This window comes from Cylas formicarius, unplaced genomic scaffold (genome assembly GCF_029955315.1).
Source record: "Cylas formicarius isolate icCylForm1 unplaced genomic scaffold, icCylForm1.1 PGA_scaffold_7__23_contigs__length_41026272, whole genome shotgun sequence".
Taxonomy (NCBI): Eukaryota; Metazoa; Arthropoda; class Insecta; order Coleoptera; family Brentidae; genus Cylas; species Cylas formicarius.
In genome coordinates this window covers 32,492,137-32,515,151 of record NW_026844352.1, presented here as the reverse complement: position 1 = coordinate 32,515,151, position 23,015 = coordinate 32,492,137, and the positions used below count along the sequence as shown (strand labels likewise).

Genomic DNA, 23,015 nt, shown 5'->3' with positions numbered 1-23,015 from the left:
TTTTTTGGGGCTGGAATTTAGATGATAGTAACTTTGCTAAAAATTAATGGAAGTCCGCTCTCACACAGTTTTCACATTCGAACTTATGTACGATTTGGCAACACGGCAGCACCGAAACATCGAGTATTATTGAGTATATGTCATTACAATAACACCATATTAATATAAATATATATTGGATATTTTATTCAACAAGGGAAATGTTGAATCAATCACTGCTCATTAGTTCTTCATCGTCATCATTGGATGTTACCCTGTTTTATAAAACTAATAATTAAAATAAATAAATATTATTCTAACCAACTTAAACGTTCGCATATTGTTATCATTAACTGCGCAACTGCGATCAAATTTAATGCGCAAAAGCTTCAAACCAGTAACTGGTGTGCAATGTGGTCATGTATTAAATTTTAGGATCGTTACAGGACTACCGAAATTGTTTAAGCTCGGGGAAAGGGGGGCCCGCGAAAGCCGTAATTCCAAGCCGCTACGCTGCTTAACATTCGAGACGGATGAGTCGGCGTTGTCGAGCAAAACAATTGACTAACGAAGGCTCATTAGTCGCTACAGTGGACATTGGCCGCGTTCCTCCGATAGTGGCAGAAAAAAAATGCCCTCCAACTTTCAGCGACCTTTCTTTATTGGATTTCGAGCGGTCAATGGCGGTGGGGGGGGAGCCATTTTTTTGTAACGTAATAAGTTGAGGTTGTAATCTAATTCGGCGATAATTTTAATGAATGACGTTACTTTTAGTTATATAGATACTAGACAAATAGAGGCGCTGCCTATGCCGATAAAGCAGTAACTTATACAGCACCTATGAATTTTTTTTTATGAAGGTCCATTCAACATGCTCATCCGCGAGATTTGAAATTTGGATATAAAATAACCAACATGCCGCTGACACATCGTTAATAATATGCCTGGATCTCGTTTAATCTTCTGGCAAAACGAGTTAATTGTGTGGAAATTGCTGGTTAGGAAGAGAATGACGCAAAGTGGCATGCGAGGAAAATCATTATCATCAATTTAAATTTAATATAATTCATAAAATAAATAATGTTTTTCTACAAAACAGTTCCAACAATTTAAATTATATACTATTTGAAGGCGGTGGTACTCGACATTCAATACCTTTTTCAATATAACTACCGACAAAATAAACAAGAAGCAACAAAAAAGTCAGGTCAAATGCATGAACAAGGACCAGGATTATTTATTGCATATGTGAAATTTTAAATTAGCTTTTGTATGTGTGGGATTTGATTTTTTAAGTACCTTGGATTCGAATATTGTAGTAGGTTGTAGGTTACATATACATTACAACTCTAAACAACTCCGAAAGATTTCAAAATAAGCAGAAGCTGCTAGAGAAAATGCAAGATGGGGAACGCCATGTATACTCTGAGAAAAAAGTTTTGAAGCGGCGAAGTCTAGCAAGAACGATAGCGGACGACGACTCCTTTTCATAATATCGCACCCTCTCGGTCTCGAGATGTTCGCAGTCACGTAAGGGGGCGGCGGGGCGACGAAGAGGTGGGTCGAGGGGCGGTGAACGCGGCCGACTCTCTCGGACGAATTTCATTATTCTTCCGCTTCGTTATCAGCGATGAACAGAAACGGGATAATGCGAAGTAATAAGGATCAAAAGCTCGACGGCTAGTTAGTCCAAAAACGCTGCCGCGTGTAGATAACTCTAAGACCCCACCCTCCTTTTGGGTGGTATGAGGACATCGACACTTGAAGACCGTCGTCTTAATGGACCCAAGGATTTGCATCGACTTGATGCAAGTCGCAAGCACCCAGCTGGAAAAATATAGGTATAGAGTGTTATCGTGGAAGCAACGCATTAGAGAAATGAGGATGAGAAGAAACCTACATTTACTACCAGAAACTCTTCGCATTTCATGTTTCCTCGGAAAGAGTTAATCGAGATCACATAGAACAGAATGAACTAACATTCGAACTTAACGGCCCGGAAAGATACAGTCACAGTTCCAGAAGTTGTGGACAAACAAACAAACAAAAATTTTAATTGCGGCCACGTTGCCGTCCGTTCCTGGGCAATCTGAAGACTTTCCAAATGGCGTCGGAAATAGGTGACGGACATGTGACAGCCAACAAGTTCCCGCCGTGACGTATGCGACCCCTTCTCCTTATTGAATGCGCAACAAAAGAGAGGTGTATCGATTTTGAGCGCTCCCCGCGCTGTTGGCGGCCGTGGGGGGAGGGAGCCGTATAGGGGGGACCGAGCGATATTTCTACCATTTTCAAATCGTCCGATTTTGCGACATAATTTAATTTGTTTGCCATTTCGGGGCGGTTGGAGGAGGGGGTTACGGTTTTCGAATTCTCCCCCCCCCCCCCCCTCGGCGTCGCGGACTTACGGCTAATAATTTCGAAATTTATCGTGCTCGGGGACGTTTCCGTTGCGTTTTTTTTGGTTACCCCGTGGGGAGTGGGAGGGGTGATTTTCGATTTCGCATGTTAGTTTCATGACGGGTCATTGACTGGGTGAATAAGAGTTGGAAGTCGAATTTATGGGAAAAATCAAATTATCATGTTGTTACGTTTATGAAACACAAGCAAATCGCTCCTGTTAAAAAGTAACGGAACTAAAAATGACACGTAAAGTCGCTAACAATTTATATACTACTATTCACTATACAGACTTCTAATAATTCATATAATGTCTATTACTTATATCAGTTGTTCGCGTTGTAGGGTTTCACTTTACTGACTGATTCTCGACCGGTGCTTCTCGTATTGGTGGTCGAATATTCCAGTCGTTTTTTAAGAGGCCACGTATATAATCACGCTCCCATTCCATTCCATTTAATTGTCGAATTTTATGCATGAAAATCCAGAGTTCTTGTGTTTTACCTGGAAAGTGTAAAGACGTTTTGAATTTACGTCGTTTCAGGTACTAATGAATGTAGTATATTTCAGAGTGTTAAATTGCGAAAAACAAATAAAATTCGATTTTCTTTGCTGGAAAAAAAATGCAATAGCATACGGTTGTCTGTTTCGAAATATTCGCAAAGGCACCTGGGTGTTAAAATTCGATTTAAAAAATTAAGGTTTTATGGCAATAACGGAATTATTAAAAAAATACTTTGGAGGTAGCATTGATTAGTAAAAAATCAAAAACATATTTCAAAAAAAAGAACCATCCATTGTCTACTTTCCTAAACTGGGCGTTGTGACTGCCGCCTCAATTAACAGCTCGACCCCATAAAAAAATCGGGGGGCGTGTTTGCGACGGCGGCGGCGACGGCGGCGTCGTTTTCCATTAAAAACTGTCGATTTTGTTCGGTTACCTCGCCTATTATATTTCCTTTGATGTTTTTTAAATGGACGCCTAGGGGGGAAAGACCGAATTTCGAATAAGGCACCGTTTATGCCCAGAAAATCGAATAACTTCGGGATGTTTACACCGAACGTATTATAGGGCGGAGGACGCGCGGCCCTAGCGGATTTAAAATAACAATGTACTACCCTGATACACGCGGGGACTGTATTTACGCACCCTCCCGGTAAACATCTTTGTGTGCGTGTTGTTCCATCCATTCGGTGTTTTTTTTTTTCAAGTTTTCGTTGTATCTTCTTGGAATTTAACGGAGTGAAAAAAAGGAATGATAATGAACGCCAATGCGTATTTTTTTTATTAAAATATTTTCCTAACGTTTATATAAGTATATATATACTCTCAGAATTTTGTTGGGTATTCGTTATCAAAGTTTGTTAAATTGCCAGATGAAACTTAAAAAATATGGTATATTCAAGTGTTGTTCCCATTTACATCATACCACTATTAACTTGCCTCGTTTTCGAGATATAAAGTGTCCAAGTTTTTACAAAAATCAATCAATCAATGCAATCCAAATATGTTGTATTGGTTAACGTCAAGTCGTCCTAGTAAGTAATCTAATAAAATGGATGTTCATAAGAAAAATTCGCTTCTGGAAAATTAAAAACTTACTTACTTGTTCCTGGACTAAAATTCACGAGATGTATTTTCCATATTAGATGGGGGTCATCTGAGCCCACCATTTATTCTTTATTACACTACTGGTTTCCTCGAACAAGCCCACCAAATTTTATCAAAATCGGGGAATCCTTGGTCACCACGTGTCCAAATTCATGAAATAACGTATAAATAATTTTTGAGTGTTTGAATTGTGCGTAGTTAAGAATGTCACTTTCTGCAACGCAATAATGGAATTAATCAAAACACTGTGATTATTTGAGTTACCTCAGAATCTATTTCAAACAGCTAAGATATCAAAATTACTGATTGCAATTAATCAAGGCAAGGAAAATCACAAATTGAAAAGTAAACTGTGAAATAACATTGTTAGGTTTGTTTTTTGTTAATTTTCATTTGATGGCTCACTAGCAGGCTACTTTTATGAAAAATAAAATAACATTAACCGGTAAGTTGAATTGATAAAAATCGGTATTTTACATTCGGTTCACAGACACATTTCCATTATTTTTAATACATATTCCAATATTTGAGACGCACGAAGAATCTGATTTCCAGCAACATCAACCAGTTCGACTTGGTAACTCTTCTGCACTATCTACTTCTGTGGCATAAATAGAATTACTTACACTATTACCCACCACATAATAATATAGTGGGTTTAAGTTAGGCGACCGTGTTGGTTAATTTACTGATCCTCGACCTATCCACCTGTTTGCAAAATTGACATCTAACCAATTCCTAACAATCTGCCCAAAGTGATGCCCCATCATGCCTTAAGAGTATCTGCAAGCGAATGCGCATATTTAATATTCTCTAACAATTCGGCCAGATCATTGGTAAAGAAATTTAAGTAAGCAATAGCATATATTTGCAAAATTAAAGAACATATTAACGTATTACCTACCTATGATACCCGCCCAAACAATTAATTGAAAGCCTATGTTGAAAAAAATTCCCGTTGTGAGTGTTGAAAGCCTTGTTTCTTAAAAAAGCTGACTCGTCAGACTATAAAATCTGGTGCAAAATATCTTGATGGTTGAAGATCCACTGGCAACATTCAACAACAACGATTTGGAAAATCTTGGAGTCTCAAATTATGTACTTTTAGATAACGGTACGGATGTACTCCTTGCATTTGGGTCTACCAAGCTAAAAATTCATTTACCTATGTCACAAAACTGAAAAATAACGACGAAACTTTTTCTTTTCATTGTAATTTATAGAAAAATGTCAACGCGAAAAGATTGAAATTTCATTTCAGTAAACTTACAATTTCAAAAAACTTCAGGACAATGTGAACAGAAGGACACCATCAATGTCAAACTGATACAAAATAAAAACTTTTGTGATTTTATAAGAAAAAGTTTAATAGTCAACCCACAAACAAGTTATTGCAATTTTTGTTACGTTACCTTAAAAATTACGCCCCTGGCCAAAATTTGACATCAGATTCAGTATGCGAAAATTACTAAAATACTAAAATTTCAAAACTTTCACTCAACCTGTTTCAGAAACATTAAAAAAATATTTTCAGGTCATTACTTTTAGGGCATGAGGGTTTATATTTATTTGGGAGATAGAATATGCTGTTATAGTTTGGCCCACTATTTTCGGGACACCATGTGTATTTAAGTTCTCTGGAAGCCAATTAAAAACCCCTTCAGATAACAGCCTATACCTAATCATTAAGGATTCCGAAATAAAGGTAATTTTCTGTAAACATAGCCATATTTAGATATTTACAAAAAAAATGACAGTTAAGGGATTATTAGTAATAGTTATGCCTGTAGATCTCGTTAACCATCTTATGGGTTAGTAACAATTCTTGTGCGAAGGTGCTGAAAATAAGTTTGACAAATTTGATGGAAAAGCAAATGTTACATTAATACAATGCGTGTCGCATCGCAATATGTAAAAATATACAGGGTGCTTCAAAAGTAAATGTTATATATATATTCGGAACTCATAAATGGAACATCCTGTATAAAATATTTTTAACAGGAAGCGTTTTCTCGAAATTATGTTTAAAAATATGTTATGTGGCAAAATTGTCGTTCGACTGTATTTCTGACTAGTCAGCCTCACAACAAATAAAAAAAAGTTGAAAAAAACGATTGTCAAACACATTACACAATAATCTCTCCCCCCTGGTCTGGCAACGCTCCTCCTTTTATTTGCAGTGGTGGCGAACCCACCGAAAAGTCGAGATTCGAATTTATGAAAATTTCTCAGTGTCAAAAAGAAAACAAGTATGCGAACGACAAGCAGCTTCGTCGAGATACAGAAGCCAAGTGCAGCTTACAATATTTTTACCTTAAACGATGGCAAAATGTTTAAAAAATGCCCAAAATTGCCCAAAAAAATAAAAATATCCCTATAAAAAAATGTTTTTTATAAACGGTGTTGTCGTATAAAATATCCAATAAGTTAATTGGCGATCGGGTAGACGTGAATATCGGGTTCTCGTGCTGGAATTTGAAAAACTAAGTATACGTGTGTGTCTGTGTGGGTGTGTGTCACTATATCGGACAATTTCGTGAGGACTAGCTGTTCTGGAAAGGACAAAATCGCCATCCGAGAAGTGAAACTTTATAAAAAAATATGGGCAACATTGTTCTGGTAGTTATGTAAGTTGAACATTTTTTTAAATAAAATTGTAAATACTTTAAATAATTTATCCATATGACTCCGAGGATATTTTTTCGGATTTGGGCGCTGTCGGAATGCCCCTGTATAGTTTGTTAAACCAAATATTTTAGAACTGATCTATACTGGAGAAAGTTATTACAGACCATAAACACCACTACGATGGCCTTTCCCGCCCAAAATTAATGCGCCGGCGAATCAAACTCGAGGAGTACTATTATAAAATCATTATAAATAAGGTAAAGCAAATGCTAACGCTGTTACATTGTCGTGCATTAAAATTCGCGTTAAAGAAGATCAAAACACCAATTTCAAATTAAGAGTATATAGTTTAATTAACAACGAGAAAAAGAAAATCAAAAAAAGACCTAGAACACAACCTAGAACAAGGGTCCAAACCAAATAATTATTTCCCAAGTATTGTATTCACCAGAAAAACAAAAACAAAAATTTTGGTCTAAAAGAAACACCGATTAATTGCACAAATTAGTGAATATAATTTTGAACAGGCGTTGTTCCTGGCAAACTTTACTATTTGTATTTTGAAGACGGCGGCGTCTATGAACCATTTGGTGAAGTCGTAAGAAAATGTTTTCGACGATCGTCTTTTCAACTCAACCGATGCTTTAAAATGCCAAATGCTATCACCAGTAGAGAAGAAATCGCTGAAATAATGCAAAGATACCACGAAGAAAAAAGTAAACACCGAGGTATCGACGAAATCGAACAACAAGCCTGGAAAAATTGTTTCGTCAAAAAAGAAACAAAAAACTGTTACTACTAACGCCCATGGCAAAATACATATTTACAATATGGAAAGACCTTTAAAAAACACTTATAGTTTTGATTAATTTAATCTTCGTATAAGTAGAATAATATTATGATGTTTACTTTAGGGCTCATTATTTTTAAGTTCTTATTATAGCTACTTTATTCTCGACGTTAATTCATTTTTTCTATTTTCGTCTGTAAAATGCCTAATTACACAGCGTCACTTTCCACGTCAGCTTCGTTTCCCACGGATCCGAGCCACTTCGGACATTTCCGGGATTTTACCGCACGGGTTTGGGAGTAATCGGATGTTTTCGGAGATATTTCCCATGCTTTGAATTTTGACGTTTGTCAATTCTGAAGGTCATGTCAGTGAATGTATTCTTGTTGTTTTGCGAAAAGGTACCCAAAAACTAACGGTCGTAGAAAAAGTATAGTATGCAACACGTTTGCTAAACTTTTTAAGTCACTCGTTTATTGAACATTCGCTCCGGTCGTGTCAAATAAACTCGTGAGTCAAATGCCGTTTACCGCGCTTGTAGCATAATATACTATTACCACCTTAATCCGATTATTATTGAGATACTACATCTAAAATACCAAAATAAACTTTAGAGTACTCATAGCGAAAACTCACATGAAGCACAGGAAACCTTTAATAAATATGTTCGGTTTAGTCTTTAAAGCTCTTAGCGGTAATTTAGATGCTTCGGATGGTGAAAAATACGATCGGTTAATAAAACAGTTACAAGATAACCATAATAATTTAGAGAAAATGTTTTGAACCAAAATTCATTTTTAATAATAAGTTATTAATAACTTTAACAACAGTGTTCGACAAATTGGTAAAAACGAAGAGTTGTTTAAGACAAGAATTATTGTTCAAATAAACAGTTTTATGGAGAATGATATGTATTTAAAAGATACTCTAAATCAAATTATTAATATTTATTGTTTCATTACTTCAAGATGTAGAAAATTCTATAACATTATGTACATTAAAAATAATTAGCTTGTTTACAAAAAAATGTAGGAGTAGAAAATATGTTAATTAAAGTTGATTTTGAGAGCACATTTCTGTAGAAAAAACTAATTGCTATCAAATGCTTTATTTTAAATAATAAAATAACGTATTTGTTAGATGTTATGTTTATTGAAGAAATTTCAACTTTTATTTATTGGAAATCTTTTAACTTTTCCATCTCTATTCCATGGCAGTATTTTCAGTCAATTTAAGGCTTACACTACGTATACTAAGGTCAGGCCTGCCAAGATATCGAACTACAAAATTATCTTTGTAATAAACAAGATTTGAATCGAATCAAAGTAAATAACCCATGTGCAGTAAGCCTTTTGGCCTTCTCACAAAACGTAACTACGTAGGAACAAATCTAAACTATATTGGATCGTCCATTGAGAAACCAATTAACCCGTTTCAATCATTGGGTGTTGGTACTCTCCAAGGAAGAAATTGTTAAACTGTTTGTAACCTCCATGTTTGAATGTCCATTTGGATGCCAGTTGACAGTTGAGAATTGACAAGTAAAGAGCATGTTTTAGCGATATTACAATACCTACATTAGATCTAAGTATTCACTTGAAAAACTTCAACTCGACGATATTCAAGAATTAAGGCATCATGTAATTATGAACAAGCCAATTACTCTACTTGAGGAAGGCTTGAAGAAGCCCTCCATGTGGACATTTATGATTTACTTTCTGCTGATAATTTCCGATCGCTACCTGATCTACAGAAAAGACCAGAGCCATCAGCGCGAGCATCCTCCTACAACGTCGCTTTTAATATTGTTGTCTATTCATTGTATTTCAGTTTGTAAGATATTGAGCAACCATAGAGCACAAACTATGTTCATTATTTAATAAAAAATATTTTCTAAAAACCGTGTTGTCTTATGGAATAAGTTAACTCGTGCCTCTTTAGCGACGCTTCTGTACAAAATATTTAAATATTGTCAGCAAACGCTTTTATGACCCTAGCAAAGGCATTCGTGGTCGAAGCTTCATTTGGGTGTTTAACATTTTTTCAGGAATAATTAAAAAAAAACGTTTCTTGAGAACTCTTAGAAATTACGGTTCAAGGTTTTTTGAAATACCCCGTAGACACAAAAAAAGCAAGCTCTGAACCTGTGCTTTGGGGATCCTTCAAAATAAAAATCAGAACCAACCTTCTATCGGCAAAAATAAAAATTTGACTTAAGAAAAAATTTGAATGAGAAACTTTAAATCAGGTCATAACCTAAATAAATTAAAATACAAAAAGCGAATCAAGCAACATTGAAACATTAATACATTTTTACTTTTATTATTGTATGCAAATGGTAATTGCTTTCTTTTACTTTCTTTTCCATTCAAATTTGACAATTTGAAGAACTAACAGTTTTGGTCAGTTAGTGGCTGCCTTCTTTTCTTGAAATTCTCATCTCTGGTTGACTCAAACATGATTGGCGCATTTTTTATTCATCGAATTTCGTTCCGCGTTGGGGAGTATACGTTAAGCCGAAATTTCATTTTCAACGGATGAAACCAACACAAAACGAACCAAACTAAACTAACCAAAACAAATTAAAAGTAATAAAAAAAAATGCCAAAACATCGATGTTTTTTATAAAAATATTGAATATGAATATGAAATTTGTTATCAAAAAAATTTTTTGAAAACCGCCACTGACGCCGCTCTGTCTCCCCCGTGTTCGGCCGACGCGTCAAAAATGTTTCGCGGTTTACGATCAGCTTGACGAGGGTCGGATTTTAGACCCTTCCTATGACGAAAATGAACCCGTACGTTTATGACGTATCCCGTTTTTTATGACCGATGGGGAGAATTGAAGAACATCGCCATCTCTATTCGGAACAATCGAAATGATTGTCAATTTCTTGGTGACTTTTGCATTCATAGTAGTACTTCTCCATGTGAAAATGAGCAAGCCCATCGGGGATCTGCTGTAAAGTCTGTTCATAGATATAAGAAAGTGACTAACTGGTACAAATTAAGAAAAGACCCGGTCAAGCTGTAAGAATGAAATATGGCCGATCAGGACCGTACTTTGCTTAGCATTTAATTATTTGGGGATTTGTTAGGAAAGATACTAAACAATATTTATTTATGTATGTATGTATTTATGTTCAAATCTAAAATAAAATTACAAATTATTTTTATTACCTACTTAAATTACTTAAAATTATTCACATAACATATCAGTATCACTATCGCTATCATCGCCTGTTCTAATTTGCAATATGGATATACTATTGTTCGGCTTTTTCTATATGTTTAACAGAATGTGCCCAACTTTGTGGAGGGATGTTAAAAACTTTGGTTTCTATAAATTTGAGGACATTGGAGTTTCATCTTTTTCAAGCCTCCTAATTAATGTAGGCACGCTTTGTTCCTCGTATAACTGGTAAATTTTACACCGTATTATATCTTGATCACTTTCATCTACACTCGAGAAAATGTCAACATCGCTTCTTTTTTTCCTCGCTGAAATGTGATTATTCATAATTTTCGTCAATGCGGCCTTTCTTCTAAAGATGACTGACACCACGTTCAATGTGAGTCAAATAAAAATTGTTTAAAACTTCCTTAGTCTCAATAGAATAGTGTTTTCTACATTTGGGCGGGAGCGTCTCCTGAGAACACTAGACTCGCACATATTTTGCATAATTCGCACACGAAATAAGAAGGATTACTAATAAACTTAAACTAAGTAGTATACCAAACCAAACACAGGTAGGTATAAAATTATTTTCTATTACGGACCACAATTTTACCTGAATTTAAATTCCGAAACTTTAGGTAATAATCTTGCATTGTATGTTAATGACTACCCTTGGATAATCTCATTCAAAAGCAATTGGTCACTTTCTTATATCTATGAACAGAACATACTATTCACCCCTTCTGCTACGTAATCTGAGTAATTTTCTTTTAGTCATCGGAAAGCTGATTAAGCATAAAAGAAGAATTGAAAAACGTTGCGTCTTCGGTTTCTAAAGTGAATCGTATGATATGGTAACCTATTAAGAATTTGGTCATCCTCAGTCATATAGCATTACAGAGTTTTGGAATGAATAAGGATTCTTTTTAATTACAAATGCCATCGTCTGGCTCTGGTTTCCGAAAAACATAAAGGACTATAAAAAAATATACCTAACCGCCTGTTTCTCTCATCCATCAAACGAACAGCCCGTCCCCTTGGCCATTTTAATTATTACTAATAAGCGGCGGCAGATCCGATAAATTGAAACGTTGAAACGCCCCTTCCCCACAGTCGCAGATAAAAAAATAACGGCAATAAAACCTAAAACACCAGCCGACCCCCTTCGAGCCACGTTCGCCATTACTACATGCGCGATAAAAGGGCCTATATAATAACGCATTAGATGATGTCTCGACGTACACACGGGGTGGAAGCCCTACAAGGGGCGACGGCAGTCGAAAAAAAGAAAGTCGCTTCCCTTGCCAAAAAATCGATATCAGGCAACACAGGCGTTTGGGGTGTTGTTACAGGTAATAATAATAATAACTTAAACTTAACTTAACTTAAATTTTTGTACTAGTAAATTATTTTACTAAAAGATCAACAATACAATTCTGGCAATATTCGCGCCTAACTAAGCAAAATGTATCAAGTCAGGTTCAGGTGTTTAGATTCGGGGGCAACGCCCCTAGCTCCTAGTATCAAATATGATGTATCCACAGGATTATACGTACAATATTATAAAAAATATAGCTAACCATTATTAAAGTTAAAATATTAAGTTGCTTATAACAAATTAACATTATTCAAAGTGTTGACTTTTTGAGTTTGTTTAACATGTACAGTGGACGTTGAGCAAATAATAAAATAAGACTAGAACACTAGTTGACACTTCTTACAATTCGACTTAACAGTGACTTTGTTTCACCAGTTTTTACGTTAGCTGGATAAAATTATACGGGGTTGTTCGACGAGATTCCGCTAGCATCGATTTCTGTGCCTGTATATTGGTTATACATTTAAGGTGGCATTGACTTCCCCAAATTACGTGTATATAGTGGCACTGTCAACAGTTACTTTGACTTCCAGAATTTACCGTGTATATTGAAAATATTTTTTCGGATTATATGATCTTCCCCATGTGACCGGGCGTTATAGTTTTAAGTCTCCTAAATAATTATGATTGAATATTTTAATTAACTATAAAAATTTGTTTCGGCGTAACTTAACAATGAGTCATAGAAGTAAACGAATCTTGGATCTAGCTGGGCAAAATATGGCTTACAAAAAATTCGATTTTAATTCGACATTAATACCTGCAGTGGAAAATATCAAAGTTAATTTAAATTTACCATTTTCTGAAACTTACGTAAATATTCGGAAAAAAGTAACTTCTTGCATAATCGTAGAAAAATTTTGTTTTATAATAAAAGTTTCATCGCAAGCAGAAACAAAATTTTACGTCATAGATGCGCGTTTCAGCACTCAAGTTGACATCTTCAATGAAAGATTCATTGTTGATATTCTCCTGAAGATGGGAATTTGGTTGGCGAATCTCGTGACGATGACGTAAAATTGTGCTTCGGTTTGTGGTAAAATGCGTATAGTGTGTTGGTACAGTGCCGAAGGTTCCAATCAATATTTTAATTGTTGTACGGTTTTTTATTTACGTAAAAATAAAATTCAAAATAAAGTAGAAGTATTGTTTTGAAAAAAATGTCTCACCAACTACCGACTATGCCAATGACTTTAAAATTTAGATTACTGATAAAAAAGTGATTTTGTAATAGAGACAGTTAGGAATATAATCCGAATTTTCCCAATGTTTTTCTTTGTTTAAAAACTGGACCAATATCTTAAGAATCTTAACTTATAAGCTAAACTTGTTTTAGCAGAAAATGATCACAACGAGAAAGCTTATCGGAAGGTATAGTCTGCAGTGTCATGATTTATAGTAAAAGACGGGTAGGGAAACTCCAAAGAATGACATCCCATCTTCCGAATTTGAAAAAGTGCTGACAGATTCCGAGAAAATTTTATTTATATCACACAAACGCATAGTCGTCAGTGGAAAAACCGCTAGAAGAGTACCGGTAGTTTTTGACAAAATCGTTCTGTATTCTAAGCTCTCTTTGGTGAATCTGGAAAAAAACTGATCTTGAAAATAATCAGTATCTTTTTGGTTTACCGGTAACATTAAATTCAATTGGAGGATATACGGTTATGAGAAAACATTCAGGCGGCAGCATCATTGTCGACTTCCATTAGGTAAAGAAAGCAGTTGGCAACTGTCGTTGAGATCTTTAAAATGGACAAAAATGAGTTGGAGCAGCTTGCTTCATTTATGGGTCCTACTAAAAAAAAACCGTTCAGAATTTTAGACGAGGTTTACCAAACTGCTAAATTGAGCAAGTTGTTATGTTTATTATTATTATTATTATTATTATTATTATTGTTATTATTATTATTAAGAATAATGGGAAACCTCTGAGTGAAATAGAACTAAATGATGAGATCATAGAGGAGAGTGATAATAATTCTTCAGAAGATATTTTCGAAAATGTGTTAGAAAATCAAAACCCGAACAATCGTAAAATCAGAATCTATCTTTAGTACTTAAGATACTCCTAGAGAAAAAAATAAAAAACGGATGGTCATTGTGTATAAAATATGATAATTTTTTTTTATTTTTTTTTTTGCTTTTCTCTTATCCATTATCTACAACCCCTTGGACAGTGAGTGAGGGTCGAGTGATAAAATCTAGATTTTCTAAAATTCCTCAAAAACGTTTTTCAATAGCTTTAAATGAGCATCACTCGAACTCCTTTCCACCTCTCCTGATAGAAATCGTTTTCAGCGATTTCCGATATTCTCTTTCGTTCCTAAGACAAAGCTGTTTTAAGATTTTCAATGGACATCTCTGTATGTAATAATTACTCAAAAGCAAAATGAAATGCTTTAAAATGAACATAAAGTGTATCAAAAAATATTTAAACATCAGTTAAACTAAAAAGGAGCATTTTCTAAATTTGTAATAGTATATTATGCAACAAGTGTGGAAACGGCATTTGACTCGTTTATTTGACACGAGCGGAGCGCAGCGGAGCGAGTGATTAATAAACGAGGGACTTAAAAAGTTTACCGAACGTGTTTTCTAAGAGAAAAAATGTTCGGTAATTTGTTTCTGTTCGTTGTTCATGGTACCAACTTTCGTTTTCTTTTTCTCTGGGGATTTCTTCCGATTCGATTATTTTTGTTGTGAAATTATAAATAACTTAATCACTTAAGTAATTTCGTCTTCTAGCAAACGATAAAATTCTGATTGGGTTTTTTTCATTAAATGAAGGAATAAGCTTCAATTCATTGTTGTTCATTTTAAATATCTGAGTGATAGGTGTCAAATATTTTCTTAATCTAAGCCAACAATGATGTACCAAGTATCCTCCAATTGGTTTTAATGTTTCCGGTAAACCAAAAAGATTTTATTTACCCGTCCTTACTGTGTCCAAGGGGTTGCCAGATAGCAGTTAGTTAATACACTTTATTGTTCCAGTTTAAAGTCATAAAAATTATTTTATCTTTGTCGTTCCTATTTCAAGCATTTAATGAGTCATCCCGCATATTTATGAATACTTATGTCATTTCCAACAATTTTTTTTCTAAATATATGTACCAATGTACCAATTAAGTGCAACACGGCGCTTTTTAGTTTTCGCCACTCTCGGAGACCGTAAAACGGTAAACTAAATAATAATGATGACCTTGGGAGTGAAATTACCTTTATTGCGTGTAAAGATTATGGATGAACATTTACTAAATTTTTTTTCAATAAACTGTTTAGGTCACTTTGAATTTTTCGAATATCGGTTGCATCTTGAATACTTTTTACATAGTCTGCGTAAAGCACAAATTTGTAATGGTGGAAACATGAGCGGATGTTATCAATGTACATCATAAAAAATAACGGTCACAGATGTGGGACACTATCTTCTTCAGCTACCTATCCACTACTATTGGATGTTGGCGATCACATTTCTGTATGCTACCCTGTCCATTGCTGTATGTACAAGGTCCCCGATATTTTTCAAGCCAGTCCATTCCCTCAGGTTTCTAAGCCATGACATTTGTTTCCTTCCTACGCCACGCTTGCCCTCTATCTTACCCTCGACGATTAGCTGGAGAAGCCGATATTTTGAGTTCCTCATTATGTGTCCGAAATAGGCCGTTTTTCGTTTTTTTATGTGTAATAGAATTTCTCTGTCTCTGCCCATTTTTCTCAAAATTTCCTCGTTTGTAACCCTTTCGACCCATGATACTCTCAGCATACGGCGGTAAGTCCACATCTCAAACGGTTCTAATCTATTAATTGATGTTGTTTTGAGCGTCCATGTTTCCATACCATATAATAGAACGGACCATATATAGCACTCGACGTATCGTCCTCTTAGGTTCAGGCTTGTGTCTCTGTTGGTAAGTATATGTTTAAATTTGAGAAAATAGCTCCGGGCTATTTCTATTCTGGCTTTGATTTCTTTGTCGTTGTCCCAATCGTCATACAGCAACTACCCAAGTATCTATATTTCTTGACTCGTTCCAAAGCCATTCCATCGACGACGAGTTGCGCATTTACATAAGGCACCCTGTCCCTACTGATTATCATAAACTTTGTTTTATTACTATTTATGTTTAGTCCATAGTTTTTACTGGCGTCGTTTAGTAGAGTAATCAGTTGTTGTAAGTCTTGGATATTATCCGCTATCAAGACAGAATCGTCCGCGTACCTAATGTTATTCACATATATTCCATTTACTTTGATTCCGATGTCCTTATCTTCGAATACTTCGCCAAAAATGGCTTCTGAGTACACGTTAAACAAAAGTGGAGACATGATGCATCCTTGTCTCACTCCTCTACGTATTTCTATATCTTGTATTTTCAGTTCGTTTGTTGTTATATGTGCAGTTTGATGCCAATATAGATTTTGAATGCAGCGAACATCTTTACCATCTACATCCATTTTTTGTAATATCTCGATTAGTTTTGTGTGCTGCACTCTATCAAAGGCCTTTTCGTAATCAACAAAACAGAGAAAGACGTCCTTTTTTACATCGCAACAATCCTGAACCAGTACGCGAATACTGAAAAGAGCCTCCCGCGTCCCCATTCCACTCCTAAACCCAAATTGTGTGTCTTTAATACTGTCCTCACATTTTCTATATAACCTGTGGTGTAAGACTTTAAGAAATATTTTTAGTGTATGGCTCATCAGACTTATTAATCGATGTTCTTTGCAGCTTTTTGCATTTCTTTTTTTAGGTAATGGAACGAAGGTAGACCTTAACCAGTCTGTGGGGTACCTGCCAGTGCTGTATATCTTATTGAAAACAACTTCCAATAAAGACAGGTTATCATCGTCTATTAGCTTAATGATCTCGGCTGGCACTTCATCTGGTCCGACTGCCTTGTTATTTTTTGAAAGTTGTATCGCTTTACGAATTTCCTCTTTTGTTATCGGTGGTCCACTCAACGATTCACCCGCGGGGTTAATTTCGAGGTCCGTTCTCTCACTGTCTTGGAATAGTTTTCTTATGTATTGCTCCCACATTCTTCTTCTTTCATCCTTTTCCAGGATTATCTCGTTTTTGTCGTTGACTAGAACTATTGGTGCCTTGGTTTTATATATTCCAGCTACCTCCTTTAGCTTTTTATGTTCCCTATGAGTATCATGTATCTGTTGGAGTCTCTCTATTTCTTGGCATTCTTGTTCTAGCCACTTTCTTTTAGCTTTTCTGATTTCAGATCTAATTCTAGAATTTAAAAGACTATATTGATCAGGGTTTACATTTTTATGTTTACGTCTCTCGTCCATCAATCGTAGAATTTCCTCTGTCATCCATTTGTTCTTAGGAACAGACTGACGGTATCCTAGTATGTTCTGAGAAACAGAGTTCATGGTTTTCTTCAAGCTATCCCATATATTGTCGACTTGATATTCCCCAATCGTCTCTCGCAGTCTCGCCAGTCCATCATTTAATTTTTGTTGCAGAGTCGTCCTTACTTCTTCGTTTTTTAGTTTTTCAATAGCTAACTGAGGTTTTCGTTGCTGTCTCTTAACAAGTGAAAGCTTTACTTTATAGGAAGCCAAAAGAAGAACGTGATCGGATGGCACGTCGGCGCCCGGGTATGTACAGACTCGCTTGAGTGATGTGCCAAATCTCCTGTTTATCAGTATAAAATCGATTTGATTTCTAACGATGTTATCCTTATTATCCTGAGGTGATCTCCATGTATAAAGTCTTCTAGGGGGTAACGAAAACCAAGTGTTTGTTATTTTAAAGTTCTCTTCCTGGCAAAATTGTACCAGTCGATCTCCCCTATGGTTTCTATCACCCAATCCATATGGGCCGACGATTTGGTCTGCTTGTAAAGAACCGATCTTCGCATTGAAATCGCCTTGTATTATATTGATTTCGTGTGGCTTGGTTAACCCTAGAAGTTCCTTGATCTCGCCATAAAATTTGTCCATTTCGTCATCGCCTCTATCGAGAGTTGGGGCGTACACTTGGATTATGTTGATGTTAAGCGGCTTTGTTCGAATTTTTAATAACATTGTTCTGTCTGAGTAGGGAACAAAGTCAGTAACACTTCCAGCTATTTCTTTGGTGACTATGACCCCTACACCTCTTCTGTGGTCCCTGTCATTGTTACCTGAGTAGTAAAATCTTTTGTTTTCCGTGTTACATTCTCCTGCTCCTGGCCACCAGGTTTCGCTTATTCCTAGGATGGATATCTTCAATCTATCCATTTCATGTATTGTGTTGGCTAGTTTCCCAGCCTCGTACATACTCTGGACATTCCATGTCCCTATGTTTAAAACATCTTTACAAATATTTTTGACTCCGGGGATTCTTAGCACCCTCGTTTTGCCGGAGACTGAGGGCCGATTTTTTGTGTTTTCTTCCATGTGATTTTCTTGGGATAAATACTTCAGTGGTTTCCCGTTGCCTTCTGAAGGTAATTTTTAATCAAGGTAATCTTCCTTTAGGCTGACTGTCTTACTGGACTTGCGAGATCAGCCTTCCCTTGAAGATTGTTCTTCCGCCTTCCGGACCATTGGAATATTCATATCTCTTCTGCTCCTTCTGCCGTTGACTATCTTCACCGTACCCTGGCAGGGGCCCTTACAGAGTGCTATCATCCGGTCCAGATGAACCCTGGTTTTTTAACGAGGTGTTACTCCTCGATCCCTCCTCCTTCCTCATCTCTTGCGTGATGAGACCCCAGGCTTGGGACTGGCATAGCGGAGTTGTGGGACACTATAAGTAGGCGTAATTGTGTCTGAAATAAAACGCTGAAGTGAAACATTTCCTTCCCTTCAGTTATGAATCAACCCATATGAGGAGGGAGCCACCGACAACGACTTCAGAAAGTCAAGGTCGGCGGTACTTACTATATGCCAAACTTCTCCATTACTCCTGCTCCAGAGTGTAAGTGGCACTGAGACATAGCTATATTTTTAGCAAAAATTTCACGAGAAATTTCTCCCGAGCTTAAATAAATGCTTTGAAGACCAAAAGTTGAGTGGCAACTTGAGCTCGAAAACGCTTGCAAAATATGAACGAAATAAATTACTTGCATCCGTTCCATTTTCAGCGACTGTCCCATCAATGAACACTCGTTTAGGTAACAGATTGTTTTTTGACAGACCAAACTCTATTAGGATTATGCGGCACGTCGCTTTCAACATAATTTTTAAAATCAAATTCCATCAGTTACTTAGAGCAAACTCAAAAAGTTTTAAATAAATTAAAGTCATTTTTCAAAGAAACTAACACAGGCTACTGTAATACTTTTTATAAAACTTCTGAAATCATCCTGTTGCCTTCTTCAGAGCTTGTCCGAAACAGCAGTGACTAACCAGCAACTAACCAAGACCGCAGTTTCAGTCAAGGTCTGAAGAAGTCAACAGGATGATTGGCGAAACGTTAGCTAGTTCGAATTAACACAAACCGACGCGGGAGGAGTTTAATAAAAAGTAAATTAAAGTCATTTTGATTCTTGTACCGAAGCCATTTTTTGTAAATTTGATTTTTTCATTCGTTAATTGTATTATCTTAAACTGTAATAGCACGGAAACTATTTATTCTTACAATATTCTGGAATATTTTTAATTATTTAGTAAAAATCAATCAATCAAAAATCAATCAGCGCTGTCACGATCCGGTCGAAAGACAGCATATTGATTTAGATCAATTATCTGGTTCAAAATTGAGTTTTTCAGCCATGATTCAGTTACATACAAAATGTCCGGGTAGATTTCTGACGGGTTCTGTTTAAAGCAACATAGTTTTGTTCATAAGCCGGACATTGTTCTAAATCATATTTAAAGACATGGTAGAACAAAAATTATAATATCTTACCAGAACACAGCTTGGCGTTTAGGATTTTATTAAACCATCAGCATGATCTTAGATTTTTCGGCATCGCGGCATTACTATCCTGAATCCAAAGATATTAGTATGGTTTTTCTTGAGCCCTTTCACACGTTTGCTTCGGAAGTAGTATTGTATAGGGTGGCAAATGTTTATTTATATAACATCTCTCGGATATTCCGGGGATTTTAAACCCGTGTTGGGTATAACAATTTTTCTTGGCTATCTTGGCTGGAAGCTAGAATCGACATTAAGTTTTCGGAACCTACCTACATTTAAATTATTATGTTGACATCATTTCTAATAGTTTTTCCCTATTCTTATTGGACATAGAAGTTACTTCCCAAGATACAGCCATTCTTGGTGGGACAACTGGCACATAATGGTTTCCATTTCTTATAAAGATGATTAGAAAGTTAATGCAGTTGTAAAGTTGGTTTTCCTAAAGTGTGCTACTAGGTAGGTTTAGAGAATAACATTTTTACATCAAAAACTATTGTTAGGGCAATAGTTATTTACCTAATATTTCTTGAGTGACATCCAGCAACAAAGCAATGTGTTTTGTATTGGGATTTGTAAGCTTTCGAGTTAATGTAGAACACTCGGACGAAACCATAAAAGTATTGAATCGTAACAAACGAAGTATCCGAAGTAGCTTAACATTTTTTCCGCTAGAGGTCTCATTGATGTTTAAAATCGCCAATTAATACGAAATTTTCCAGCCCTCATCTCTTAGTTTTACTGCTTTGGTTGGCGTAAGAGTTGACCGGAGAAATGGGCAATGTTTCGATCGGTCCGGAGAACTTCGCGAACCGGCCAGGTAGACTGCTGGTGAAAAGGACGCGTTTTACGAAAAAGATATTATGGGGCGTTTTAAAAATGAAATTGTCTAAACGCGCGGCGGCCACATGCGGGAATATTTATGTGGCAATTTGGCCCATAGCCGGTGCCACATGCGCGCCAGGAATTTTTCCTTTTATATACACTTTTCGCGACTGATTTATTTGTCTATTTCGTCGGGTTTAGGTATAAACGTTTTCCATAAGTGGACAGCTGTTTCGGCAAGAGGACCCGCCCAGCAATTTTCGTTAAATATCAATTTTGGATACAATAAGATATCAATGCAGACATTTTCATTTTTATTTTAATTTATTTAGGTATCTACTTTGCATACATTATCGCCAAGATTTGATATGTATGTTTTTTTATGCCTATTTTTGTTCGAAAAACAATCCAAGATATATGGACATTCCATTTTTAAAAACGGTCACTTTAATCTAATGGACATTGCACCTAGTTCTAGTGACAAACTTCTATATCTATATCTTCAAATTTTGTACAAAGAAACTCAGTAGATTATAACAAGCTTAGTCGGCCTCACAATCTTAAACCATCCGTCCGTTTTTAAAGCAACCGTTAGGCCATATTCGAATTTCGAATGGCAGTTTTTCGCATCTTTTACATTCAGGACAATTTCTTACGCACCATTCGACTTTAAAACAAATGACGGCAACCATAAATACGTATATGCGCTTCGCCTCGGCGACAATAGATGGCGCACGTTTGGGTAAAAAATAGACGAACCATTTAAAATACAAAAATTTTGTCGACTTCCTCGTATATACACAGGGTCGCACAGTTTCTAGATCGATTTACGGATTTTCCGGAAACTACCGGGGATGAAAATCAGATTATGTTGAACGTATATATACGTAGCTGAGAGAACGACGGCGAAATTGGATATTCGCCGTGGCGCTTTGATCTTCGACGCGAGGCGATTTATACATTCGAGCTTTTCGGGCGAAAGCAATCGCCCCTTGGTTATAAATATTGGAGTCCAATAAAAGTTGTTACGTTCCGGGGAGAGAAGAACACGCGGACATCAAAGGGAAGCGTAGGATAGCGATAAACAAGACGGGACGTTGCCAGATTTCGATAACTTAAAGATCCTGGGAGACGTGGGACACGTTAAGCGAGGTTTACACGGGTCGATTTTTGCCGCACCATTAAGCCGTACGGCGAAAATCGTCGGTGTAAATATTAAACCAACTAAACAAAAGCGACTTTAATAGCAACCACCACTTTTGTCGAGAGATCGCAGGACGTAAGCGACGGCTGACTAAAACCGACTGTGAAAAAGTAGAGTTTTCGCCGCATGAAAGTCAAAACGGGTGTGTGTTCTTCTAAGTACGTGAAAATTCAAGAATTAACATGGATAAAAATAATACCATACGTTTTTTGGAATGCTATGAAATGGAACCCAAGAGAACCAGATTATAGGAAACATAATGTTCGTTAAGCGGCTCTTAAGTCTATTATTCGAGAAATGCGTCTTTCCATATCAGCTGAACATAAAAAATATGCCAGCACGTTCAATTATATTTATTTATATAATGATGAAGAAGAGGCACTTTTGTTACTTGCCTTAGAAGCTGAAGAAAATGTGAAGTAGGTATATTTTTTCTACACAGTGTTTATCTATTAGTAAACGATTGGTGCCGATTTTTGATTTTAGGAAAAAAGACAGTGGGTTCATGAAATTTTATCACAAATGACACAAATTATTGTGAAGCTATTTCACCTGAAGAACGACTTGCCATTACATTGACGTAAAAAAAAAACAAGATAAGAAAGTAATGTATTTTTAAACGAGACAAGTAGGAATTATTATTAAGACATGTTATTGTCACTGAGTGGATTCAAAGAAGTACCAAAGTTGGCGATTCCTTCCTCCACTGGTGATACGTTCTACACATCATTCCATAGTTTTAGAGTTGGACTTTCAAGAGTAAGTGCAATCGTGACAGCAGTTTGTGAAGCCATTTGTACAAAATTAGAAAATTTCAGTCTATAGAGTTTAACAATGGGGATTCCCAAATTGCTGCCGCTGCAAATAATTCGCGTTGGTTTGGGGGTGCCTTTAATGGAGAGGCTATGCGGCTTTGGCAAGGCGTTATCGAATCAACTTGCCGCACGACGAAAGTCAACCCGTATGAACTCACCTTTACGCAGACGTACGTCGCGCGCGACCCTCTTTGCATGTTTTGCAGTTTCGTATCGTGTCGTTTCAAATATAAACATATTGGTGTTGCTGTATGGCCACTTATGATTTCTATTGAAAAAAAAGCGTTCCTTGTACGTGCACGTACAAACGTGGAGGCAGAGGTGTAATGA

The 23,015-nt window shown here is 36.2% G+C and overlaps 1 protein-coding gene across 1 annotated transcript; it reads right to left on the bottom strand.

Annotated features, from left to right (window-relative positions):
- Positions 1-1,505: 1,505 nt before the first annotated feature.
- LOC132705128 (uncharacterized) lies at positions 1,506-18,253 on the bottom strand. Its single transcript, XM_060675560.1, has 2 exons — positions 16,767-18,253; positions 1,506-1,806 (listed from the first exon to the last, which is right to left on the bottom strand). Exons 1-2 carry the CDS (start codon positions 18,251-18,253, stop codon positions 1,506-1,508), a joined length of 1,788 nt encoding a protein of 595 aa, XP_060531543.1.
- Between the last annotated feature and the right edge of the window lie 4,762 nt (positions 18,254-23,015).